The following is a 26,145-nucleotide window of genomic DNA, read 5'->3' as shown; positions in this document are numbered from 1 at the left end:
AAAAGTGGAAAATCAAATGGGCGCTCAAGCATGTTGTTACTAATAATTGTGATGCCATGAAAGTCTAAAGAATGGAATTGTCCATATTAGACTATATGGCAATTAGAAAGCTTGCGAAAGGAGACACCTTAGCAAGCTAAGGGACAGAATTCCTTCAAGGTTCCCAAAGATAATTCTAGGTGGCTTAATACCTAGAAAGCCAAGTGTAAATGGTTTATAGAACGTGTGAAATCAGAGTAGCGCAACAGAAGTGTGGTCTTAAAGCTTGCCATAAGGCAATGCTATCAAGGTTAAGGAAGTAGTTCCCGAGTGTTCAAAAGGATGGCTTTGAACGAAAGTTGATGGTCAAGTGTTTCGTTAGTCGGATGACTTACTAAGTGAGATTAGCAAGTCAACGGAACAAATCCCCTAGTTAGAGGTGCTAACTTCAAAAAGGGGTGGCTTATAGGGCTAAGTATGGAGGAGTCCATGGATGATCACAGACTTGTCAAGTGAGAGGACTTGACAATGCGAAGGAACTAGGTTCCTAAGCTATGATCTGTAGCGCACTTTAAGCATAAGTTGGTGCACCGACATGGGGAGTCACGCTAGGCATCCTAGGTGATGCCATCCGTAGATGCATATACAGAGGTTGGGTTTGAATCCCAACCCTCTAGTGCTTGGGTTGAAGTCCCAACTCACTAGGGCAGGGTGATAGTATGAAGACATTCATTTTTCGATGGTCATGAACTCTTAATAAGGAAATTAACTTGGGCACACTGTCAAGTGAGGGATGCCCCAAAGTCGTGATGCACACTTATATTGCTTAGTGTGGCTTGGCATATCTAACTTGAACACTTTGGTGCAAGTGGCACCAAGGATGTGGTGAATGAAATGGGGACACCCAATCTCAGTTGCTATGGACCCTTGGCCGGAAGGGCTAGCTTGGGTGCACCACCAAGTGTAGGCCGGGGTCATGGTTAACAAGTTAAAGGTCTAAAAGATCTAGTACCTATTGGCAAATCTATTAAGATGACCAAGGTGAGATCACTAGGTGATCTTGTGGCTAAATAAAGGCAAGGTTTCTATTTGGTTAAGGAATAAGATTCCTAGTTCAAAGTGGTGATTTGAACTGTTGGTAATGGTATGACTTAGTCAAAGTGACCAAGTGGGGAAAAACACCAAAAAACGAAATCAGTGGTGTCAATGCAATGGTATAGTAAGTCCAAGGAAGTAGTCTCTAGTAAAGACCCATGAAAGGGTCACAAATTTGGGCTATGAATAGAGCCCATAGTAAAGAATGCTAAAAAAACTTACTAAGGGTGAGCACCCTTTGGACTTGGTAAAGTGGAGTATTTGCTATAGAACTGAAAGAATACCTCAAGGATTGAGGTAGTGAGCTTATGTTGCTTGGTGCAACAATCAACAGATAAGAGCAAAAGACTAGTGGCCAAATTTGGGCTATAGGATTCATTGGAAAGAATTCAAATGGCAAAGTTAGCCGAGAACACTAATGTGTTGGAAGTTAACGAATTGTGGGAAAGGAAGTGTGCTTCCAATGATGGATTCTTAAGTGTTCCAATTTGGCGAAGTGAAACCTCTAAGGCAGGGAGCGGCAAAGTAGCCAAATGATAGAGCCTTGAATAGCCCTAGCAAAATTATAATAACTGGAACTTAGTGCCAAAGAGGGCAAAAGATAGAAAAGAGGATGATGGTGTCTTGAAGTAAAGAACTTCTTAGGAGGGGAAAGTGGCATTTGCACAATATATGCAATACAAAGTGTCAGAAACACCTAGGAAATTGACTTTGAAAAGTCAAATTAAAAGTTCTAAAGTGCAAAGGTTATATCAATAGGAACTAAGACTACTCGAGAATGAGTAGTGGAATTGAGATAGAGAAAGTCTCTCTAACAAATTTAACGAAAACTAAATCAATAAAAGGAGAGAACCACCACAAATGGTCGAATGAGTTTCTAAGTTGAAGAGCCTATACTCCTTAGAGGATGGACAAGGCATAGCGAGCCTTCGATGTCAAACCATTGACAAATATTAGCTAGGTGCTAAGGATGGAAAGGGTAATACATGCTAGTATTACTTTATAAAATAGTTTATCGTTCAATGAGAACATCGAACTTCGTCTATGGGTGGTGGAGTTGTGAGACACAAATCCCTAAGCCCCGAAGTGGAGCCGAAAGGATGCCACGTGGTAATGGCTAAAGCAAAAGCTAAACGAGCGTAACATGTTTGGACTAAAGGCTCCGACTTAAAAAGTTGAGAGCAAGAGTGGAACTCCCAACGAAGTGCTTGAGGAACAAGCATGAAGCGAGCAATAAGTGAGTCTCTAGAAAAGGGACACAAAAGGACCAACACATGACACGTGGAAGAGTCTAAGATGGACCCGAGATGGAGTCTGAGATGGACCGAGATGGAGTCCGAGATGGACCCGAGATGGAGTCCGAGATAGAGTTTGAGATGGACTTGAGATGGAGTCCAAGCTGGAGTCCGAGATGGAGTCTAAGATGGACCTGAGATGGAGTCCGAGATGGAGTTCAAGATGGACCCAAGATGGAGTTCGAGATGGAGTCCGAGATGGAACTGAGACCAAGACCGAGACTGAGCCCGAGTCTGAATCCAAGACTGAGACCAAGTCCGAGTCCGAGTCTAAGGCTGAACACTAATACAAGCGCTGTTGGGTGAAAGCCCAAAGCGATTGTCCCCCAGGGAGGGGGGGAGGGGGGCTGCAGGGGGTTCCAAAAGTATAGTAGGGAGAGTGTGGGGCTTGGAGCCTAGTGGAGCTAGTTTGGCCTAGGAAGGTTGTACCCAAGTGTTGGGTGATGAGTTGACCATTGGGAAATCCGAGACTAGAGTGAATACGAACCAACAAGCAGGGTAGCTTGGTGAAGTGTTTAAAAGCCGGCTTTAGTTCCCCTAGGAGATCAAATGGTCGATGCTCCCAGTCCAAGCATGGATGGCACTACCTACTTGGATATCTGGCGTGGCTCAACAGAACCTTGCTCTAAGCCCATAGCTAGAGCACCCAAAGGTAGAAGGCGGGGAGAGTACCCACAAGGCTCGCGTAGGGCCATGGTGTTCCAAATTGTTGTCCCAAAGTCCTGGACTGTGGAAAGGAAGAAGAGCAATCCTCTGGTGTAGTGACCAAGGGTATAGTCATATGGTGAGGAAGTCCCAGAGGACCATAGGACTTAGTGGTCGGGCCTGTAGGCCTTAATTTAGTGGCAGTGTTTGCGAACACAACCATGGACAGAAAGGGACTTGGTGGGGACCGGAAAAGGGATATTGGGGAAAGCTATTCCCCATGTTTGCAAGCATTCTAAAGATGCTAAGGAGTGGATTTGGGATGATCACTCATGGATGGATGGCCCAGTCTTTGAGAGACGGGATTGTGATGCTGGTGGTGTTAAACCACTGGTGTGACCAAGGTGAATGGGCATGGCCTTAGCGTAATAAGCTGATATGTCGGTAGTACCTTGGGGTGTTGGTCATAAGATTGGATATGTGGAGCACTTGGACCAAGTGCAAAGTTTGAGTGGCATGGATGCCATTCTCGGGGATAGCAAGTCCCAAGTTTGGAATTGGACTTATGGAGGTTGTGAATGAGATTCCTCCAAGTGGTCGAAGGTGTGGTGAAGTGACTAAGATGTCGATGCCGTGTGTGGATGATATCTTAGACAAGTTTGGTGAAGCACGAATGTTTACCAAAATTGAATTGAGAAGTGGATATCATCAGATTGCAATGGATGATGCATTTATCTCCAAAACGACATTCAACACGAGCTTCAGGCATTTTGGGTTTACAATTATGCCATTTAGTTTGACGAAAGCACCAGCCACATTTACTCAGTTGATAGCAGAGGTATTTAGGTGTTATCTTCATGAGTTTATAGAGATTTTCTTGGATGATATTCTTATTTTTAACAAGAATATAAAGGAGTATAATGTGTATTTGCGCAAAGTTCTTTTGTTACTACATGATAGTAAACTTTATGCGAAGAAGAGAAAATATATCTAGGCCATATTATGATATCTAAATGTGTCAAGATGGATCTAAAGGTGGCTGTGGTGGAGACCCACTTTAGTGGCTGAATTACGCAATTTCCTTGGTATGGCTAGGTACTACTGATGTTTCTAGCATAAGTTTGTGGAGGTGGTTATTCCTATGACATGGTTTTTATATAAGAACATGCTATTTGAGTGGAAGAAGCTACATGAGGAGAGTTTTATAGCATTGAAACAATTATTAAGCAAGGCTCCAGTGCTTTGTATTGTTGATCCATCAAAATCTTACGAAATGATATACAATGCAAGTGGTTATACACTAGGAGGAGTTCTTATGCAAAAGGGATATCCTATTACATATGAGAGTCACACTTTAAATCTTGTGGAGCAATACTATTCCACATATAAGTAAGAGTTACTCTCTATTGTTTATGATTTACATACATGGCAACATTATTTTTATGATATAGTGTTCATGGTGTTGATGGATCATAAACCTCTTATGTATCTTTTTACACAAAAGGAGTTGAACACTAGGCAAGTTTGTTCAATGGTCAAACTCATGGAGTTTGGAGAGTTTTCTATTGAGCATTGTCCAAAAAAATTGAATGTGGTGGCAGATGCTTTATCTCGTGTTTGTCATGTGACGGCATTACAAACACAATTTTATCATCATTAGAGTAAAGTAGTCAGCAAGTTTAAGTAGTTGGTTGAACATGCTCAAGCTTAAGATGCTAAGGTGATTTCTTTACGAGCCCAGATAAAAGCACTTTTCTCATTGGTAAATAGGACTTTTTACTACAATGGCTGTGTATATTTACCATAAGTGGATGCATTAATTACTTAAGTTTTATTCCATTATCATGATCATCCAAAAGCCGGTCATTTTGGGGGAAGAAGACATATAAGTTGATTAAGTGCAATTTTTATTGGAGGAATATAAGGGTTGATATCCTTGAGTATTATAAATCATACGAGCTCTATCAATGAGTTAAGGTGCCACAAGAGAAATTGAAGGACTTTTGCAACTTTTACCTATTCCTCAAAGCCATTGGTGTAGTTTCTCTATAGACTTCATCACTTATTTGCTATAAACACAAAAGTAAAAGGAGTAAATATGGGTTATAGTGGATTAATTGATAAAGTATATACAGTTGTTCAAAAAGATTACTCTTCAAAAGATTGTCATTGCCTCACAATTGGCTGTGGTCTACTTAGAAAAGATTTTGTTCTGACTTTGGTTTACTGGAGGACATCATTAGTGATCGAGATTCAAAGTTTAGGATTTTAAAAAAGCTTTATAAAGGTTATATAAGTGACTTTGAAACTCTCAAGTGGAGATTATCCTTAGATGAATGGGCAAACAATTCCAGAAATATAAGATGGGTGATCTTATCTTTGTGCGAATGATCTTTCCATCAAGTGAGCGGTAGAACACTTTGGTGCCTTTGTAGAATGGGAAGAATGAGAAACTTTCTCATCAATATACTAGTTTATATGCAATGTTAGAGTGCATTAATAAGATGGCTTATCAGATGCAATTGGCAATTGGGGTGAAAATTCACCCAACATTTTATGTCAACTAGTTAAAAAGTGTATTATTTCAAAGTGATGAGCCCAATGCCTCTTTGATGTATAATGCTATGGAAGATGAATCAAGAGCTTGAGCAAGATTCCCCAGAAAGTGTGGTGATTGGTACAACTCGTCCTTTGGACAACTTGGTTGGGGGGGAAGAATTGTTAGGCACCAGTTTTGACCACATGGTCAATATTAGTCAAAGGGAAGCTCAAGGGTATATTAAGCCATGTTAGGGTAAGAAATTTAACCTACTCTAGGGCTCATAGTGGAGCGGCAGCATAGTGGAGCTTTTGAGGTAGCTTAAGGGTTGTTGGTTAGTGAGGAACCTCAAAAGGAAGTGTAATATTATCTAGAGAGACTAGATCTTTGTTTTTTTGCGTTAGATCATAATATTAATATTAAGATCCTATTCTTTACACCCTAAGTCAACTGGCTAAAGGGGTGATCATTTGATTGTAAGGCCCTTTCTTTATCCTATTATCTTGATTTAGTGCCTAACAATCTTCCTTTTGTCAGGAATGATTATCCATGATCATTTTTAGGCCACCCTTTAGTTACTATGGTCCTTCTCTTAAGATTTATTAGACCTTGGTTCTCCCTCATACTTTAGAATATTTTTACGCCACTTGTTAGCCACAAAAATTGAATTGGGCTTTAATACCAATTTTAGGATTTTATCCTTTACAATCTAAGCCAATTAGTTAAAAGGGTGATCACTTGATTGTAAGGCCTTTTCTTATCCTATTATCCTGACCTAGTGCCTAACAGTGGTATAAAGTTTTAATATCCAATGTATTCCCTTTGTAAATTGGTATATCAATCACTCTTAGAAGCAAGTATCTAACTTCCCAATCAATTTCAAAATAGGAATGGATTTCCTCTACATGCCAAATGTCTAGAATAGTTCTTATATAAAAGTCTTAATATTTTTTCAAACAACAAATATTATTTTTCACAGCGTATCTATTTTGCTCAAGTGTGGTCCACCTTAAAAGATTTTTACTCCACAAAATTTTATTGCCTATCAATTGAGATTTGAGATTGATCCAATGTCCCAGCAAGTGTATTTATGCTTATGGGTATTCAAATTTTATTGTGAACTATTAAAGTTTCTATAATAACTTTTTTGCCTAAGATTGCACAAAATTTTAGTAATTATTTAGTAGGTAGAATTTTATAAATTCTTTGCAGGTTATAGCTTGCATAGGCACACTATTTCCCAATCTTGAGACATGTGTATAAAGTTAGTTTTAATGCTCTAAAATCTAATCTTAGGAGGAAAGCAATACTACCACGATATTACCACATGAAAATTGCACAATAAATTGTGAATATAAGAGTAAAATGCATGCTAAATATGATAACTAAATTAGGTGTCTTCCTCCACATTAATTGAAGTATAGATATTGAACATAAAACAATTTCTGACAAATATAAGATTTGTTAAAATAATATTTGGGTTGATATCCTTAAGGTCTTACTAGTAACAGTAAAGTTTTATAACATTAAAGAGGAGAATTGCAATGGCAAATTAATCATGGTAATCAAACTTGATGAAATGGAATTGATAAAAAGATGCAAAATGGAGTGTGTATCTATTAGCATCATGAACAAGGCATTCAAAACTCAGCTACAGCAAGATCATATGCATACACAATCAAAATATAATCTTTGATATATAATTGTTTTTTCTTTTAAGCATAATTTTCCTTTTATCATATAGTTTTCTTGGGATTATCAAGTTCTACAAGAAACCCTCAAGTCCTTAAAGTTTTTTCTTTCCTAAACCCAACTTCTAGAGGTTATTAGATTTTGATGAAATACTCTATGTATATAGTCATGATAAATTCAAAGTGGAATTTTAACTACAAATTTAAAACCATATAATGTCTTTATGGTTTAAATAAGAGTGTTTTTTTAATGTATAAGTAATTTTTAATGTATAATGTAGAACTCTTCTAGTTTAAATAAGTGGTTTAAATTTATACACTAACACTGAGTCAATAGGGTGGACTTTTAGTTCTCTATTTTTGCTACCAAACTGAGATATATCCTTAGTAATTTTACCAGTACCCCTTCAACATATACACATTTACACTTTACATGCATTTGTAAGAATTGTGGAAAAGGTAATAATGCTCTTTTCCATGTTTGTATGGAACAAACAACCATTATCTGCATCAAATTTAGCTATAAAAAAAGTGAAAAGCATTTTATCAAAAGTTAGTTTATATGGAAGACATATATGAATTGAGAAGTCAGAAAGACTACTACTGTCCCTTCTAAACCTTTTTTAGGAGGTGATAAAGCAAGACACTTTTTTTATCATAATCATCTTAAATATCATTTGGTAAGTATCAACATACATTTTTATATTTTAATCAAGGTATTTAGGAAAGAGACACTTTTTAGGCATGTGGTATTTTGGAGAAAATTTTATAATTGCAAAGGATTATTTCAATTAGAATGGTCTTAATATTGAATGCATGGAAAGAATTATAGAAGATGCCTATATTTTTCTCATGAAACTAGGTTTACACACCTTTAACATTGCAATATTTGCAAAGATATTTACTTATCCGCTCCCTATGCATCAATAAAAGAGCAAATAAACATGTGGTAAAGTGTTTTTTTTTTCAATATTTAGCTTTAATTAATCATCACTTCTTAGCATATTCATTATGTACATAGAGCATACTTTATAAATTGTTATGTTAATTTTGCTTTATGGAACACAAAAGGAATGGAAAAATTATACAAATTGGCTTGTCATGCATATTTTATAATGACATAGCATAAAAGTTATCATGAAGGATCAAACCCTTTAAAACAAGCTTTGAAATGGTTTTATAGAGGTGTTCTAGCTTGTGAACAAGAAAAAATATTTTCAAGTATAGGGGAGCTAAGTTGTAGAAAGTATTTCTCTAAATCTATTTATATAACCATAAGTTTTAAACATATTCTACAAAAGATATTTAACTTAACCCAGCCTTTTATTTTCTTCCCATTTAACCTAAATTGGAAGTCGTCCAGATTACCTTCAAGTATCTCTCTTAGGTTCCTAAGACTAGCTTTCCATAACTTTTGAAATTTTATATAAAGCTTCAAACCACCAAATCTTAAATTCACAAACAGTAGTATATATGTGCCATCTTTATCACCTTGCTCTACATTAGTCATATCAAAATAACTCAACTTTATTCACTTTTCCAAATGAACATTCTTTGAGTTCTTTTCATTGTAGCTGCATTAAAATAAATTGCAAAAAATGGGGGAAAAAGAACTTGTCATTGTAAATGAGCTTTTACACCCCATCTAAACTTAAGTGCAATGCACATAATGGAAAATGTAACACATGTGATCATAAAATGAAATTTGGATATGTTGTCATTGTGAATCCTTAAAATCTTGGGGGATATATAAAGATAAAATTACCACTAAAAGGGAAAGATTTACTCTTTATCTTGAGTTAATGCTTCATAAATATGTTAAATTTTGATCTCATAGGCAAAATTATCATCATGTGCTCTAAAGCTTATTATTTTACCTTTCAAATTGTCAATAATATTAAAAACTAGCTTTTTATCTACTTTAAACCCTCCTTGAGTTATTGTCACCTAGGAATTGAAACTAATCCTAAACGTCCATTATCCTTTAGAATCTAGACTAATTGTTTGGATGGTCTAACTAGTAAATCCTTGCTAATTACCATTGAAAAGCTACATTCAACTTGATATTGCTCCTTATTAGTGTCTTTGACTTTTGGAGGATTTTCTAACTCACCAATTGCATAAAAAACAAATTTATAAGGAATCAATAAGAAAAAGAAACATACTCTAAAATAACTTCTAGAACCTTAGAATCCAATGTGCATGGCTGTCTCCCCATTGGCCAACTAAGTTCTTACGATTAGAGTGATGTCACATATGAGCACTTGATCTTGGACCATTATACTGGCTGAATTTGTGACAAAGTGGCTTTGTGTTACATGATCGATGGCAATCATTGGTGAGTGATTGTTAATTCTGTGTAACTAATTTTTATATGCCAGTAGATTGGTTTATATTTAACTGAATCCAGTTAAAATTTTAAAAGTAGGTGACTTGAGCTACATATAGTTCAAGTCATTTAAACAACGTGATTAATTGTGTTAATGAAAATTACAGCCATAAGAAATGCATCTTTCAAGTGGTCTTCAGTCTGAAGTTCATGCACTTAAGCAGTCATCTAAAGATTTTCCAATTTTTATTAGACAACCATATTCTTAATGTCTTTAAAACATATCATCAATGAATTGTAAAGCCCACTTTGCCACAGGTGAACTCTTGTGCATCTAAATGAGTTGGTATTAGCAAGAACTTATAAGAAACCAAAAACATAAAAGGGTAAAGAGAAATATACTTTGAAAAGATACTTTATCCTTTATATGAACCGGTCTTTATAATTAAGCAATTGCCTTTTTGCCAGTTATAGAATACTATAATATTTTGGAAAAATATTATAAAATATTCTTGCATTTTAAAAAAAATTTAAAACAGTTGGTTAGGGTTTTCTTCTCTAGTTGACGGAAAAAATGCAATCTAGCCCAAATTATCAAGGTGTTACTCTTGCTCTTTCATATTGGTCCTTCAGGGAGATTGAGAATGGATATACATGGGGGTATGGTTGTAAAGCCCTTTAGGCTAATTCATATCATTCTTTCCTCCTTCACACAAGCCTCATCCCCAGAAGAAGAGGGGGGCTTGGTCTTATCCTCTATGTCTCCTCCACATGCCACCTTTAACACCCTGTCTAGAGGTCTCTATTGCCATAATAGTCCCTCCTCTATTTGTGTTTTAAAGCATGAGATCCACCACTTAGTTGCTCTGACTTGTTCCTTTTTTGGAGAGTAGCATATCTGGACCACTGCTAACAACAACCTCCACCATGTTGATACCATTGCCAAGATTCGTGTGTGTGTGCCCTTAGAATGGCTTCCCACACCTGGGCACTCAAGGCTGTCCAAATCACCCACCGTTCTTGTCCCATGGCCTAGACCGAGACTCCAATCTCCACTCCTTGTACATCCCACCTAACTCAGGTTCCCTATCCATGTCACCCGGCTTGAGCTTGCCCCCCCCCCCCCCTTGCTAGGTTGTAACTAAACGTTTTAATCGAAGATACCTGAAGTGCAAAATGAAGAAATTGAGAAATATACTAAAAATGTATATCTGAAAGACATTTATTACATGAAGTAAAGTTGGCTGAGCTATAGAGTCATGTTTATGGCTTTCTTTGGCATAACTGGCCTAAACTGTATGTCATCAGCACCAGGAGGTAGTGATGATGGTTCTGATAACAAGTGCCACTAGTGGTACGGGCAAGAACAATCTCAACAACACCAAGTAGAGGTGGAAAGAAAAACATAACAATTGCAAGCAAGCAATTTCTTCATGATGATGACGAACTGCAGTAGCAACAAGAACAACATTATAGATCTGATCAACCACCTAAGCCTGACAAAGAGTTCAAACATGTGAGATCACTCTGTCTGATTTACAATGATCCTTAAAGAATCATAAGTTCTCGCTATCATATTTGTACCTTTCTTCTAATCTAGCTCAATGTTAGACTTGCTCAGACGGGGATCAGGAATCCCACCACCACGCTTCTCGCTCTGGGAATGTGCTCCAAAAATCTCACTCACGGTGATTCATCAATGATCACTTTTGGCAGTAAGTATTCCTTTTTCTTTCTTCTTTTCGTCTTATATTTTGTTATGGTCCGGGTCTTCTCCTTTGTCATTGATGGAGCTTCGTTTTCTCGGATGTTTGCAGAGCTTGGAGCTTGTTCTTGATACGTCGTGGCTCCAATGTCTCCAACTTGAGGAGCTCCACGAAGAAGCCAGTGGATGTCCTGGCACGTCCACCAGAGCTCGCTACTCCATGGAGATTTGCCAAGACACAGAGCGACAAGATTTCGCAGCGCTTCCAGATTGCTAGAACGAAAACCTTATTCTTAGTGATAAGCTTCTTTACATAGCCAAGCCACCATTAAGCCTTACCACCTGGCCATTAAGCCACTCGCCAGCATCGCTCACGATCAACGCAACCATCTCCACAATATCCTTGACTTCCCCGAGCCTCTTGAGTGGCGTTTGATCCACGAATCGCTGGATCATCTCCTCGCTCTTGCCCTCAAAGAAGAGCTCAGTCGCAACAGGCCCGGGAGCTACACAGTTCGCAGTGATCTTCCTCGCCCCAACTTCCTTGGCGAGGATCTTGGTGAAAGTCTCCACGGCAGCCTTGCTCGCGGCATAAGCTCCGTAGCCCAGTGGCAAATTCGCCACCACTGTGGACGTGATGTTGACGATCCTTCCGCCGCCGCGATCGTCCAGGCGCTTGGCAGCCTCCTTGCAAGCCATGAAACACCCCTTCGTGTTCACCGAGAACACCCAGTCCCAATCCTCGGGAGAGGTTTCTTCCAGCTTGGGATAAGTGGAGAGCAAAACCCCGGCAGCGTTGACGAGGATGTGAGGCTTCTTCTTGAAGTGGCTCTCGGCGGCATCGAAGAGGAATTTCACATCGGACTCGCGGCTTACCTCGACCTGGACGATGAGCGCGCGATCTTGGCCGTGGAGGGACTGGATCTGGGTGGCGACCTCCTCGGCCTGCGCGACATTCTTCTGGTAGCCGATGACGATGCTGGCGCCGTAGGAGGCGAGCGTGAGCGCTATCTCGCGCCCAATGCCGCGGGACGCCCCGGTGACGATCGCCACACGGCCCTCCAGTCCCCTGTTCATGGCACTATTCCACCAAGAACCCTATTTCTGAGTGAACCCTAATTCAAAGTTGGTCAAAATTTTTAGTCAAAACCACTGCTTAAGTCAAATTGACTTGAAAGCCCAAAGCGCTTGTCTCCCTGGGCCGTGGTAAATTTAGAATGAGCTTTTAAAAGACAATGGAAGGAACAAAACGTCTCATCTAAAGTGTATTTTAAAAACGATGCTAATTCTCCCGGCAAGTGCAGCCCTGTTTGGCAGCTTTGTCAAAGCTCCTGGTTATCTCCTCCAGAGTACGGTCAGTATCGATGTTGTAAGGCATGTCTCCTGAACTGGATCCGGCATATGGTGTTCCCTTGAGTTTGTCCTCACTGTCGGGGAAATAGTTTTTCAGCTTGTTCAGCATCTTGGAAATCCTCTCTACCAGTTGAGCGTTATAAATACCATCAGCATCGTGCCGCAATTGGATGTCATGCACGGGGTCGAGACCCGCCGGGGCCAGCTTTGCTGCAGCATCTGGACGCCGGAGCAACTCATAGACCAGCAAACCTGGCTTAGACATCTCAAAAGGATTCATCCCAGGTTGAATCTTAAAACTTAGTGAGAAGACATCTACTGCCGGAGGCTTCACATACACAGGACAGTACTGGAGAATAGTTTGAAGCATCTCAGACTTAGACACACCACTATGAGATTCATCTTCACTTACTTTCTTTTTCTTGCTTTGAGATGATGATTTTGCTACTCTCTTCCTGTTCTTCTTCTTCTTCCTCTTCTTCTTCTTTTTCTTTTTCTTCGTCTTCTTCTTTTTGCAAATCGGCCTGTTCCTCGTCCTTTTGTTGCTGGTCTTCTTCTTTTTTGTCTTTCCATGTATCTTGGACCATCCTGTAAGCTGCTATGAACATTAACCTCCAGTAGATAATCCACCCACAGGAATCACTTCTAACATCAATGCCAAAGTTCGTTCTGCCTCTAAAACTCAAAGACCTCATGCTGCCTAATTCCTGTGAAGGCTAAAAGTGGTCTCTTTAAATAGCGGAAAAACTTCCATAGCAAGCCACACGAGGTATATCACTAATCTAGCTTTTAATGCGAACTGCTTTAAGTCTTATTAAAGTGAAGATTCGGATGCTTTTTGGAAGAGCGAGATTGTCCATTTTACAAGCTGAATAGGATCATCGATTGGCAGGCCAGCCAAGCTCAGCCATGGCTTTTGACTTGAAATGCAGTTCTAGATCTATGCGAAAATCAATGCATTATCATCTGACACCATCGATATATGGAGAAATAGGCAGACAACAATGATGGAAGCATATGTTAAAAATTCATCTTCTATTCGCCCCGATGGGAAAAACGACTCTCTCACATGAGGAAAAGAGAGGAGATAAAACAGTACTGATCTTAACATGCTAGACTTTCCTCGTTCTCGCGATGGTCGTAGCGATCCATATCTTCTATCAGCCAATGAGTAATCTCTGCAACGATGTTCGGTTGGCGTAGCTTCGTAGCGTGTAGTTAGTCATGCGACATGGCCTGCATACTCCACGGTGACGAGTTGAGATGCTGTTCACCCAAAGTGATCTCTGACCAAGCTCCATGTCCATATCTCTGAATTGCAAGCTGGGACCCGGTATTGACGAGCACAAACGCGTGTAGAATCACGGTAGCCGGGGCGTCACCTCCGGCTCCATGTGGACATGAAGACCGCGAGCTGGCTCACCTTGGCTCACCTCAGTAGTGACGCACATTGTGTCCCCACGTCAAGGTTTGAGCGGGAGACAATCCCCAGACAAGATGCCTCGGATCACGAGGACGCAAGCTCTGCTTCTGCTTTTCATGACGCGACAGTAAGCTGCAGCAGAACTGCTGCTGCCTCATGGTACCAAGGAGGCAAACAAAACAGAACGCTTCAGGAAAGAAGGAAGAAAGAACATTATAAGAAGTGGAGGCACTGCTCGACAATTGCTTCCCTGCAAGCGTCTGTGCCAGCATTCGAAGAAAATGTCATTGCTTGCGATTTTCAGGAGCTTTCTAAGTACAACGTTAACAAGGTAGCAGCCAAAAATTGAGATTTCTCCAGTATCACACTACCGTCAATTTCAGGGTGTGATTTGGTGGCGATCAAGCGAGTGTGCTTAGCTTTAAGGGAAGAATTAGTGATCTCAATGCGAATTCTTCTCATTATAGAAAATACAAAAAACGATTCATACATTCCAGACAAATCCTAGTTAAGCTCTCAGGCTACCACAGTCAGTCTCCTTGAATCCAATCCTCCGATTGTCCATGTCGTGCAGCACAAAGAAATCCTGCTGCTGGAGGTTCCCAAAGATTGACACCTCGTTCGTGGGAACAAAGATCAAGCACTGGAGACTCCCCAGATCGATCACATAGTTGCTTGGACGCGTCACAAAATCGGCACCACCATTGAAATGGAACGTAATGTCCGGGAGACCCTGGCCGGACGATGGCGGCACCCGAAAGCACGCATCCAGGCCCTTGATCGCCACAAATTCCGCGCCGGAAACCATGGACGCCAGCGATTGCTTGATGGAATCGCACACCCCGGGCGGGAGCATCGTGAGCGTTGTCCCCGAATCGAAGATGGTGGGCTTGTCCTGGCCGTTGAGGAATGCGCTGGGGGAGAGATCCAGCCGTTGGTTTCCAACCGAAATTCCATCCAGCCGGACCGTGTAGTAAATGGAGCTTTCGCCAATGGGCGTGTACTGGAGCTCTTGGAGCTTGCCGGAGCCGGGCTCCTTGAGCTCCACCGCGGCCTCTCCAAAAACCATTGGGCTTTTCTTGAGCGAATTCTGGGCGGTCTGCCGGAGGAGACAGTAGGAGAACTTGTTGCCATACTTCTCTCCAATCTGGGACGGAAACGAGAGCGATCCGGGCGAGAGAGCGAGGATTCCAACTTCGCCGGAGATGAGACCCTTGAGGAGAGAGCCGCAGCCAAACACGAAACCCGGGAACTCTTCCAGCTCGTCGCTCGCGGCACCCGCCATCTTGAGCGTGTCCACGGAGAGATCTCCCTGAGTGAAGGAGCCGTCGCCATAGCCGTAGGAGTACTGGCAGCCGGAGCTAGCCGAGGAGGAGGAGCTGGAGCAATCGGTGTGGCGCAAGTAGGAGCATACATCATCCGCACAAGTGAGAGCCTTGTAAGTGTTGGAAGCCAGGCGATCGAAGGTGGAGCTGCAGTCCGGGGAGCAAGGATCGCACCGGACCCAGGTGAGATCACTGCCGGTGTCCATGACGAGCGAGAAGTCCTTGGGTGGCGAGCCGAGGGTGATGGTGGAGTAGTAGACACCGCCATTGGTGAAGCTCACAGGAGTCTGGGCGAGGTCGTGCTCCACTTCTTCCTCGGCGAGATGGCGATGATCCGAAGAAGAGCGATTCGGGGAGTTTGACGAGACGAGCCTGCTGGCGAGAGCTCGAGCTCGAGCGAAGTCGTGGGTGACAACTTCGTGGAGGAGCTCGTCAAGGAAGCTCCGCGTGAGTGACGAGAAAGAGTGCAAAGATCCCCACTTGTCGAGCCTGCTCATTCCCAGCTTGATCCCCGGCAAAGATCTTTGCTGCTCCTCCCTCGCGAGATCCCTGAGCACCCGATCGTTACTGCGAGAAGCAGCAGCAATCAAGATGGAGACTAGTAACAGGACGATCCTCATCGTGGTGACGAATGGATTCCAGCGCCAGCCAGTGCTAGAAACGTAGAACTCTCCAACTTTAAATGGAGATTTCCTCTCCACAATCCAAGGAAGTCTCGGCCAACCCGCAAGCTTGAATGAAGATCTGGACGTTGTTGATTGACCCGGGATTCCCCCACCACCATTTTGATCGTTTGCAAAGCATTCGCCGCTACTTATTTGCTTGAGCTCTTCCACAGATTCGCCATTAGCGTGTACGCTGCAGCATCGCTTCCTCCCACGTCCACAAAGGCCTGAAACGCAGCCTTTCCAATCTCCACATTGCCCCATTTCTTGCAAGCTCCCAGCACCGTCGTCCACACCGTCTCGGTCGCTTGGAAGGGCATCTCCTTCGCCATAGCCAGAGCTTCTTCCAGCTTGTTCGCTCGTCCCAGCATGTCCACCATGCACAGGTAGTGCTCCATCTCTGGAGAGATCCCGTGCTTACGAGTCATCCCCTCGAACAAACTCTGGCCTTTCTTCACGAGCCCGGCGTGGCTGCACGCCGTCAAGATGGTCACGTAAGTCACGCCGTTTGGACGTAAGCCCTGTTCTTGCATGGCGTCGAAAAGCGCAAAAGTTTTGCTCGTGTCTCCCTGGTGACTGTATCCTGAGATCAAAGCGGTCCAGATCACTAGATCTCTCTCGCGAACCGAATCAAATACCTCCTGAGCCTTGTCCATGGCCCCGGATTTGCTGAAGAAATCCACCAGACAGGTCGCTAGAACGGGATCATCCTCGATGCCTCTTCGGCAAACTTGAGCGTGGATCGAGCTCCCGGCCTTGAAATCCACCAGGCTCGCACAAGCTTTGAGAGCTGCGACGTAAGTCAGGGAGTTGGGTGAGAATCCCGCACAGACCATCGAAGAGAACAGCCCGAGAGCGATCTTGCCTTGGCCGTTCTCGGCGAAGCAGTCGATCAGCGTGCTCCACGACACCACGTCGTGATGTTTCATCCCGTCGAAAGCTTTCCGAGCGTCGTCGCAGCTCCCGCAGCTTGCGTACATGTCCACCAGCGAGCTTGAGACGTGAACGTCGTGATCGAGGCCACTCTTCAAAGCTTGCGAGTGAAGAGCCATGCCTTTCTCCAAGGACTCGAGCTTTAGAACTTTGCCATCGATCTGTTTTCCCTGTTCTTTCGCTGCGTACCGAGCACAGGCCTTGAGAGCAGTGACAAACACTCCGGAGCTTTGGAGCCGGGATTCTATCCCAGAGAAAAGCTCGAGAGCTAAAAGTTCTTGTCCGTCTTCCACGTAGTTAACAAGGAGAGTGTTCCATGCGACGAAATCATACGATTCCATCCCATCAAAAACTCTCCTTGCGTCCGCCATGCTCCCACACTTTGCATACAAATCGACAAGGCTGTTGGCGACGAACATCTCAGCCGAAAATCCGTTTTGTGCCGCTCGGGAGTGAAAAGCCATGGCTTTCTCAAGCCACACAAGCTTCTTTCCCGCATCTCGTCCAGCTTCTCTGGCCGCCAAGCCCGAGCAAGCCTTGAAAAGAGCCACAAAACTCCGCTGATTCGGCTCACAGAACTCAACCATGTCGTAGAAAACCTCCAGAGCAGCTTCTTCCTCGCCATTCTCCGCGCATCCCAGCATGAAAGCGTTCCACAAAACCACGTCTTTGCCGCGAGCCGATCCATCAAAAATCCTCCGAGCATCAACCATGCTCCCACACTTTGCAAACATGTCGATCAGAGTGCTCGCCAGGAAAGCATCGGTATCAAAACCATTCTTTGCAGCCAAAGCCTGGAGAAAAACTCCTTTTTCCAGAGCCTCCATCTTGACAAGCCTCCCATCCAAAACCTTGCCACCTTCTTTCTCGGCCAAACCACTGCAAGCCTTGACAGCAGCAACATAAGTCCGAGCATTTGGCTTGCATCCTTCGGCCATCATGGACGAGAAAACCTCGAGAGCCAAATCGTGTTCTTGGTTCTCCACACATCCGAGGATCAGTGCCGTCCACAGCACCACGTCTCGCCTCAAACTCCTCTGGAAAGCCTTGCAAGAACTCTGGAGCCTCCGACACTTCACATAAGCATCGACCAAGCTCGTCGCCACAAAGATATCCGAGTCAAGGCCACATTTTTCCGCTCGGGAGTGCAAATCCAAGAGCCTCTCGAGCTTCTCTTCGTCGCTCCCAGCCAGGATTCCGCACGCCCTCACTGCAGTAGCAAAGCTTCGAGCGTTTGGAGCGTGGGTCATCCGCGAGAGGAGCTCGAGTGCGAGCTCTCCATGCCCGTTTTCCACGTATCCAAGCATCAGCGCGTTCCAGGAGGCGACTGTGCGCGAAGAGATCCTGTCAAAGACGCTCTTTGCATCGGCGAGGCTTCCACACTTGGAGTACATCGCGACGAGGCTGTTTGCGACGTAGATGTTGGAGTCGTCACTGCTCTGGATCGCGGCGGCGTGGACGGCCTTGCCCTTCTCGAGATCTCTGGCAGCGCTGCACGATTTGAGCGCGTCGAGCAGGGGAGAGAGGTCTTTGTGCTGCTGTTGCCTTGCCATGGCTTGGAATGGATCCATGCTTACCGCGCATTGGGGAGAGAGATCTTTGTGCTGCTGCCCCGCGGCCCTTGCCATGGCTCGAATCGCCAGGGCAAGTTGGAATGGATCGATGCTTACCGCGCATTCCTAGGGCTGCGCCAAGATTGAAAGAGTAAAATTGCGCTGGAAAAAGCGATCGAACCGGTTAACAGCTTATAAATCTAATGACATATTTATGGTAATAATTGTAATTGTAATTTACCATATTCAATTTAATTTACGCTGGAAGGAGGGATCGAACCTTCGACCTTGTGGTTAACAGCCACACGCTCTGACCATCTGAGCTATTCCAGCTTATAAAATCTAATCACATAATTATGGTAAAAATTATAGGTAAAATTTTTAATATTACTTTTCATAATTCACGCTGGAAAGAGGGATCGAACCTCCGACCTTGTGGTTAACAGCCACACGCTCTGACCATCTGAGCTATTCCAGCTAATAAAACTTAAATAAAATATTATGGTAATAATTATCACATTTTAGAGATAGGGCTGACGTGTTATACCCTTTGGCGCGAACCCCATTCGAATTGTTTTGGGGCCGTGGTGATCGATGGCAGGGCAATCCGGGGCTGTGGCCAGAAATTTCGAGCGATCCCTTCGCAGGAATGTGTTGCAACGCTTCTCGCCATGGGATTTCATGGGCCCGAGCTGCGCGAGATGGGACGATTGCTGTTATTCGAGGTCAGTAGCATATAGAGCGAGAAATTCCATTCACGCGAGATGACGAACGAAAGGCTCTCCGAATTTGCGATCCAACCAGCAGGAGCGGCAGGGGTTTAGCCACCAAGAGCGGTGGAAAGAAAGGGAAGTCTCGCTCGAGATCGCCGCCATCGGGCAAGGGAAAGAAAAAATCGGCTAGAAATCCACAGGAGAAACGCATGATTATTGGGCCCAATGAGGAAGAGATGAAGAAGAAGAAAATCCCACACGCCAAAGAGAGCTGGTGGATCAGGGACCCAAAGACGGGATTTTGGGTTCCAGAGGGCTACGTTGCCTCCAGATACAAAGGGCAAGTGATTCCCCCCAACAAGGAGAAAATTCCAAACGATCCAACCTGGTGGATGCCTACGGACAGGCCACCCGTGCAAACAATGCGCTGAAAGAACCCTACTTTCAACTTCACGAGATCTTGCCAAGAACAAAAGAAAATGCTCTGTTACAACGTTTTTCTCTGTGCCTCGAGTTCTAGTTTTTCCACCATCTTCGACAATTTCTCGTCGCCTAACTTTGCGAAGATGCGTTAGATCCATACGTTCTTACGCGTCTATTATTATAAGTTAATTTGCCCTGAGGCCTAGGTAGAGAACGATGGAAGCGATGTGGGAAGAAGTTTTTAGGCTATTCCTCAGGGATATTTTAGAGATGCTTCCGATAGAGGATTTGGGAAGTGTGAGATTGGTTTCTAAGGAGTGGGCAGCGTCTGTGCGTAGAATTCTAAGCTCCTGTTGTTGGCAAGTCCAGGCAAGTGCAACTTTTAGTCAGGAGGAGCTCGAGGTTAAGAATTTGATCCAGCTTTCCCTTGTTCTTCCAAGAAGTCGTGATGGGGAATTATTATTCAAGAGGATGCCGTTGCACTTTTTGATGGACTTTGTGTCCAGGCAAAATGTCAAGCAAGGGTTTGGTCCTCTCACCTATGAAAGCTGTATGGCCTACGATCGCGAGAGTAATCTTGCCTGCTTCTTATTTGCAAGTTGGCAGCAATTCAGTGCTGTATGGACAGTATTTGTGTGCGATCTTTTCAGCAAACAGGTGAAGGTTTTGCCTAGTTTTGAATCCTACGGAACTATTGCCCAGGGTGGAATGGCCATAGTGCTCGACAAGAATGACACACGACGATACCAGCTTCTTGTACCTATGATCTCTTTTATGGGGTTTACACCATGGCACTTTTTGTCGGTCTTCGACTCAAGCAGGAATGGATGGGAGGAAATTGATGGAACGGTAGAGTATTATGTGAACAGCCTGATTACGGACGGGGGTGGATGGTATGGGTTGAAAGCTAATCGGGTGGTCAAGTACGACGAGCAAGAAGATGAAAATTACAAGATCATTGTAAAGCTTGGCCGTGCTGTCACTGGGGAGTGTAGACCCATAGACATCAGGCTTGAGAAGTGGCAGGATGGTTTCTTAGTTGCTCGATATGATCCCATGCACGGGCTACTCAGGCTTTTGAAAGTAGCGGAGGGTAGTTTCAAGGAGGTTGCATGCTTGAGAGGAATCGATGATCCAGAAGTTTTTGATCCAACTACGGTGAAGTTTAGCATCAAGGCTAGGAATGACAAGGTTTATATCGCGTTGCTCAAGCCAACAAAGTGGTATAAACTCATGGAATGGAGTGACGGGGCGTGGAAGCAGCTCTTGGTCGAGGAAGATCAAGAAAAATATACTGATCTTGTCAACGTCCAGCTTGTTTAAGCAATAAGCACTTTTACTTGGTTTGCAAATGGTGGTGGTTTTTTTATCAATGTTTACTAAAGTCTTGCGTATTGGATAAAATAAGTGGCTGGTCGTCCCCTGGCAGCCTTCTTTGCTCTATAATATCAAAAGTCTTGGTTCACATGACAATCGTTTTGGCCCTCTCAGGCTAGAGGGGCTAGTTTAGGTTGATCATGTTACTAATCAAGTAATTATGATACAAACCTCAATTATTGTAAGATAATAAAGATAGGGCTGACATGTTATCTTTAAAAGACCCGCGAAAGAGAGCTGGAACAAAAAAATGCGCTGTTACAACGTTTTTCTCCTTTTCCTGCCCCGAGTTCTAGCGTTTCCACCATCTTCGACAATAGCAATAGTTTCTCGTCGTCTAGAAGAAGAAGTTTGCGAAGATGCGTTAGATCCATCCTCGCCTACAAAACTTTCCCCACTCGCTACTGCTCGAGACGACGATCCACAATCATCTCCTCCAAGCATTGCAGGAGCTCCATCTTCTCCGTCCTCCCCCCCATCACTGCTTGCTCTCAATCCACCATCGTCTTCTCCTTCTCCACTAGAAGACTTCGCCATCAAATCAATCGATCTGGAAGAACTTTCCCCTGCTATCGAAGAACTCTCCACAGAATTGTCAACCCCCTCGTCGCCATCTTCTCCATCGTCCTCCCCATCACTGCTTGCTTTCAATCCACCATCTTCTCCATTCGCCATCAAATCCTCCTCTATCGATCTGGAAGAACTCTCCCCTGCTACCACTCCCTTAGAAGAAGAATCCATCAAAGAGCTCTCCGTCAAATCCTCCTCAATCGATCCGGAAGAACTCTCCCCTGCTACCACAGCCTTGGAAGAAGAATCCATCGAAGAACTCTCCACAGCTTTGCCACCCCCCTTGTCGATCCCAACGTAGACACTCGCCAGCGCGAGATATGGCGACGCCTTCTCGGTGCTGAGCTCCATAACCTTGGCCGCAGCTCTCCTCGCCACCTCCACACCATACTCGCTCTCCACCGCCTTACACGCCGCGAGCAAGCTCCCCCACGCCGCCTCGTCCGCCAGGAAAGGCATCGTCTCCGCCAGCTCCTCCGCCTCGCGCAGCTTCCCCGCCCGCCCCAGCACATCGATCATCGCGCAGTAGTGCTCCTTGATCGCCACCACTCCAAAATCGCCCACCATCTCCCGGAAGATCCCCCACCCCTCCTCGATCGTCCCCTTGTGGCTGCAAGCCCCCAGCAAGCTCACGAACAAGAACTCGCTGGCGGCGTTCGTCCCATCCAGATTCATGAGCCGGAAGAGCTCGATCGCGCTGGAGCAGTGGCCATTGTGTGCATACGCCGCGATCATGAGATACCACGACGTGGGATTCCACCCGGGCATTCGAGCGAAGAGCTCCTCGGCGCGATCCACCCTGGCCTTGCTCGCGTATCCGGCGATCATCGCGTTCCAGACCACGGCGTCGTGCCAGGGCATCCGCGAGAAGACGCGATCCGCGCGGCGGAGGTCTCCAGCGGCGACGTAGGCGGAGATCATCGTCGTCCAGGACACGACGTTCTTCCCAGGCATCCGGCGAAAGAGGGCTTTTGCCGCAGCGATCGATTGCGGCCTGGCGGCGTGGGCCGCGAGCATCGAATTCCAGAGCACGGCGTCCCTGGCAGGGCAGCGCGCGAAGATCTCCTCCGCCTCCTCGAGCGGCCGCTGCCAGGAGAGCAATCCCTGGAAGAGCGACGTCCACGACACCACGCTGCGATCCAGGTTGTCATCAAAGACCCTCTTGGCGCCGTCCGGATCGCCGGCCTCGGCCAGCGCGCGCATCATCGCATTGCACGCCACGGAGTTCCTGCCCGGCATCGCCTCGAACGCGCGCATCGCGTGGCCGCCATAGCCGTCCTCCGCGAGCGCTTGGATGAGCGCCGTCCAGGCAAATACATTGCGAGAGGGCATCTCATCAAAGACTTCTTTGGCCTGGGAAGAATGCCCCTTTTGGGCATTTGCCGCGATGAGCGTTGCCCAAGAGATCTCATCCACCACAGGCATTTGATCGAACAACGCCTTCGCTGATCGAGCGTTTCCAGCTTGCGCGTAGCCCGCGATGATCGAATTCCACGACACGGCGCTAAGATTTGGCATCCGGTGGAGCATTCGCTCGGCCTCCTGCAATTGCCCGCATTGGGCAAATGCTGCCATGACCGTCGTCCACGAGACGATGTCTCGCCGCTTCATCCGATCGAACATCTTCTTGGCGTCGGCGACGCAGCCGTTCTGGACGTAAGCGCCAAGCATGAGATTCCACGAGAATTGGTCGCGGTGCTCGATCTGCTTGAATGCCGCGCGCGCGTCCTTGACGCTGCCGCACCGCCCATACATTTGGACGAGCAGATTGGCGAGGAAGGTGTCGTCGCGGAAATCGGAGCGGACCCGGCCATGGAGGCGCTGCCCTTCGATCAGATCTACGCACGCCCTCAACCTCTGTTCGATTGAGCTCCTGGCGATTTTCACCATTGACAGGGAAGAGCCCTAAAAAACCTCTTCTTTTTAACATATTTTAATTCTTCTTCGTCTCATTCAATTACTTTGTTTCCTCGTCGCGTGATGCAAAGCCAAGATCGCGGCTGCTTGCGCGGCTCCTCGGCTTCATCATTTTCATCGTTGCCTCTGCTAATCGGGAAATGCCAAGAACCATTCTCGCATTCCTGGAGCACGAATTCAGTGAGCGCGTACAAAAAGAGAGAAAATCCGAGAGTAAAACCTGGATCACCGTAGAATATGGGGGCGGCATGTCGAAAAACGGGTTGCTATTCGAGAACCCAAAGCGAGCCTGCGAGAAACATGAACTTCTACTAACTTAAAGCTCGGAGTTTTACCTGATGTCGCTCCTTCCACCGAGGAAATAGATCGTTCCCAAGCATCTGAAAGAGATGGTCTCTCATCTCGTCGTTGCTAACCAGCAAGCACTTGCACGTCACGGCGGCGTAAAGCCAATACCTGGAGAGTGATAAGATTGTAAGGCAAGATGATCTCTTCTCTAGTTTTCTCCAGAAAAAAAAGACTAACCAGTCGTCGTTTGATCCCGTCGCAGCGGTATATAGAGCATTCGCTGCAGTCCACTGCTTCAATAGTTCCTGAGATTGGGGAGAAGCTGCTGGCCCTCCAGTGACGCGCCTTTTATGCAAGATCACCAAGGGTGATTTCCCATGCTGATTTGATAGCTCGGTCACGACGGAATTCAGCTACGAAAACAAAACAAAGTAGAGAGGAGATCAGCGGAAGAACATGTAGCATGCAGTTACCTGTGAGAAACTGAATCCTCCAGCACTGAAGTTCTGATTGAACAAGGCAACGTTTGCGCCATCCACTATGGCATCAAATGGTCCATGCTCGGCCATCCACTCCTGCGATATGCTACAAGTTAATGGCTAACATAAAAAAGAAGAGAAAGATAGTCTTTTTACCTGGAACTCCTTGAAAGAATTTGCGTCGCGTTCTTTCTCACAAGCCAGAGCAGCCAGATTCTCCGCAAACCTGTTCGTTTCTTCTGCGTTAAGATCGACAGCGGCCATCTTGTGCCTGCAGCTTTCGCATACTCCGCTCGCGTCCAAAGCTGTGCGCTTTACACTCCATCCCCCGGAGCCGATCCAGCCGAGTTCGAGACCACCACCACCTTGTGCTGCCAGAGCTCTTCTAACGTCCTCGTCGTCATACTTCTTGTCACTCCCACTGGACGAGGCAGCGTCGCTTGAAAACCATCTCTCAATAGTAGTAGCCGTGGATGGAGAAACTTCTCTCACTGAGCGCCTCAACCTGTGTAGCACCGAGTACACTCTTTGGTCCAGTCCTGCCTTCAAGCTCAGCTCTAGCAAAATTTGGAGCTCCATCTCCTCTGGCTGGACACCGAAGGAGCGCATATGATCGTCAACCTCAAACGCCTTGTCAACCTGGTTGGACTTGAAGTAAGTGTAGAGCGCTGGACCGTAAGACCTCAGCTTGGGAGTGATCCCGGACGTTGTCATCTCTTTCACCAGTGAAAAGGCCAAGTCGCCATCCCGTTTCGCAACAGCGAGCCTTGCAATGGACGTGAAGGCCGCCTCGTTCGCCGAGATACCTTCGAGTTTCATCCGCTCGTAAATCTCCAGGCCCCTATCCAGTGCCAGCTTCATCACTTCTTGCGACAAGCCCGTGGTGTTTCGTGGCACCAAAGCGGTCATGTTTCCCCGGAACAAAATCCCCTCGTCTTCTACGGTGGCTGCTACCTCCGAAGAACTTTTCTGATGCCTGGTGCCTTTCCCCGGAACGATCACTCCCAATGCAGCCGACGAGCACAGGTACAAGAGAACGTTGTAGTGATACTGGCTCAGCTTCACACCTTGATCCTTGCTGGAGTCGTAAATGTCCAAAGCTCCAGTCACGTCCCCCACTTTCGAGCAGCTCTCCAGCTTGAACCTCAGCTCCGAGTCGGGCGTAAACTTCTTCTTCTTCTGGACGCATCGCTTGCTCTCGTGATTCGTGTTGTCTGTCGCAGCTCTCTTCTTGGTTTCCAGCTGAAGATAATTGACCCTCAGCGGCAGGTCACCCTCCAAAACCTCACTGGCTATCGGCATGACTTCACGAATTCTTCTCTTTCCTTCGGCCAACTTTTGCCTTCTGGATCTCGATCTTCACAGGCAGCGGCTTCAGCCAAAGGACGCTTTCAGGCACGACCAGAGTTTGCAGCTTACCTTCCAGAGGATTGATCGTTTCGGACTTCACTTCGGCTGCCTCGATCTCGATTTTCTTCTTCTTACACTTGGCCGAGGATGAAGAAGATGAAAGCTCCTTAGTTTCCTTCTTGATCCCAGCCTTCTTTGAGCTGGATTTAGCAATGTGAGTGTCGCTTGTAACAGCTATAGACTTCTCGCCCCTCGATTTCTTACTTGGCGAGACTTTGATCTCTCCAGCTTCCTGTGAATCGCCACTTACGGGCCTCCTGTAGCAATGCCAGGGATCTAAGACTACGCCGATCTCTTTACTGTAATAGCTACTCGCGGCTAAGGCTACCGACGCCCTGCAAGCCAAGCTCTCCTTCAAGAATTTAGAATGAATCGAAAGCAAACTACCTAAGGCGCCATGGAGTGGCTGTAGCGATGAGACCAGCGGCGAGAATCGCA

At 45.3% G+C, this 26,145-nt stretch overlaps 5 protein-coding genes and 2 non-coding genes across 8 annotated transcripts; all 7 read right to left on the bottom strand.

The window, feature by feature from the left end:
• Positions 1 to 11,548: 11,548 nt before the first annotated feature.
• Positions 11,549 to 12,896, bottom strand: LOC9654040 (NADPH-dependent aldehyde reductase-like protein, chloroplastic). Of its 2 annotated transcripts, XM_024688181.1 has the most exons (2): positions 12,876 to 12,896; positions 11,549 to 12,337 (listed from the first exon to the last, which is right to left on the bottom strand). In XM_024688181.1, exons 1-2 carry the CDS (start codon positions 12,894 to 12,896, stop codon positions 11,588 to 11,590), a joined length of 771 nt encoding a protein of 256 aa, XP_024543949.1. In that variant the 3' UTR covers positions 11,549 to 11,587. The 2 variants fall into 2 exon arrangements, with proteins under 2 accessions (XP_024543949.1, XP_002983006.1); XM_002982960.2 differs by lacking the exon at positions 12,876 to 12,896 and having other exon boundaries at positions 11,549 to 12,381.
• A 1,666-nt stretch (positions 12,897 to 14,562) lies between these two features.
• LOC112350966 (probable aspartic protease At2g35615) lies at positions 14,563 to 16,472 on the bottom strand. The gene is made up of 2 exons (XM_024688034.1): positions 16,216 to 16,472; positions 14,563 to 16,123 (listed from the first exon to the last, which is right to left on the bottom strand). The coding sequence occupies exons 1-2, from the start codon at positions 16,470 to 16,472 to the stop codon at positions 14,563 to 14,565; spliced, it is 1,818 nt and encodes a 605-aa protein (XP_024543802.1).
• LOC112351031 (pentatricopeptide repeat-containing protein At1g11290, chloroplastic-like) lies at positions 16,432 to 18,711 on the bottom strand. The gene is made up of 2 exons (XM_024688167.1): positions 16,683 to 18,711; positions 16,432 to 16,627 (listed from the first exon to the last, which is right to left on the bottom strand). The coding sequence occupies exons 1-2, from the start codon at positions 18,603 to 18,605 to the stop codon at positions 16,544 to 16,546; spliced, it is 2,007 nt and encodes a 668-aa protein (XP_024543935.1). The 5' UTR covers positions 18,606 to 18,711; the 3' UTR covers positions 16,432 to 16,543.
• A 78-nt stretch (positions 18,712 to 18,789) lies between these two features.
• TRNAN-GUU lies at positions 18,790 to 18,863 on the bottom strand. The gene has a single exon. It is a non-coding gene; the product is annotated as a tRNA-Asn (tRNA).
• Positions 18,864 to 18,934: 71 nt separating this feature from the next.
• Positions 18,935 to 19,008, bottom strand: TRNAN-GUU. Its single transcript has one exon. It is a non-coding gene; the product is annotated as a tRNA-Asn (tRNA).
• A 2,293-nt stretch (positions 19,009 to 21,301) lies between these two features.
• Positions 21,302 to 23,503, bottom strand: LOC112350964 (pentatricopeptide repeat-containing protein At4g02750-like). The gene has a single exon (XM_024688033.1). The coding sequence runs from the start codon at positions 23,501 to 23,503 to the stop codon at positions 21,302 to 21,304; it is 2,202 nt and encodes a 733-aa protein (XP_024543801.1).
• Positions 23,504 to 23,514: 11 nt separating this feature from the next.
• On the bottom strand, positions 23,515 to 25,621 carry LOC9654296 (proteinaceous RNase P 1, chloroplastic/mitochondrial). The gene is made up of 6 exons (XM_024688157.1): positions 24,454 to 25,621; positions 24,292 to 24,393; positions 24,056 to 24,231; positions 23,866 to 23,986; positions 23,751 to 23,819; positions 23,515 to 23,694 (listed from the first exon to the last, which is right to left on the bottom strand). The coding sequence occupies exons 1-6, from the start codon at positions 25,597 to 25,599 to the stop codon at positions 23,563 to 23,565; spliced, it is 1,746 nt and encodes a 581-aa protein (XP_024543925.1). The 5' UTR covers positions 25,600 to 25,621; the 3' UTR covers positions 23,515 to 23,562.
• Positions 25,622 to 26,145: the final 524 nt, after the last annotated feature.

The sequence above is a fragment of the Selaginella moellendorffii genome, unplaced genomic scaffold (assembly GCF_000143415.4).
Source record: "Selaginella moellendorffii unplaced genomic scaffold, v1.0 SELMOscaffold_56, whole genome shotgun sequence".
NCBI classification, from domain to species: domain Eukaryota; kingdom Viridiplantae; phylum Streptophyta; class Lycopodiopsida; order Selaginellales; family Selaginellaceae; genus Selaginella; species Selaginella moellendorffii.
This window is presented reverse-complemented; position numbering and strand designations above follow the sequence as displayed.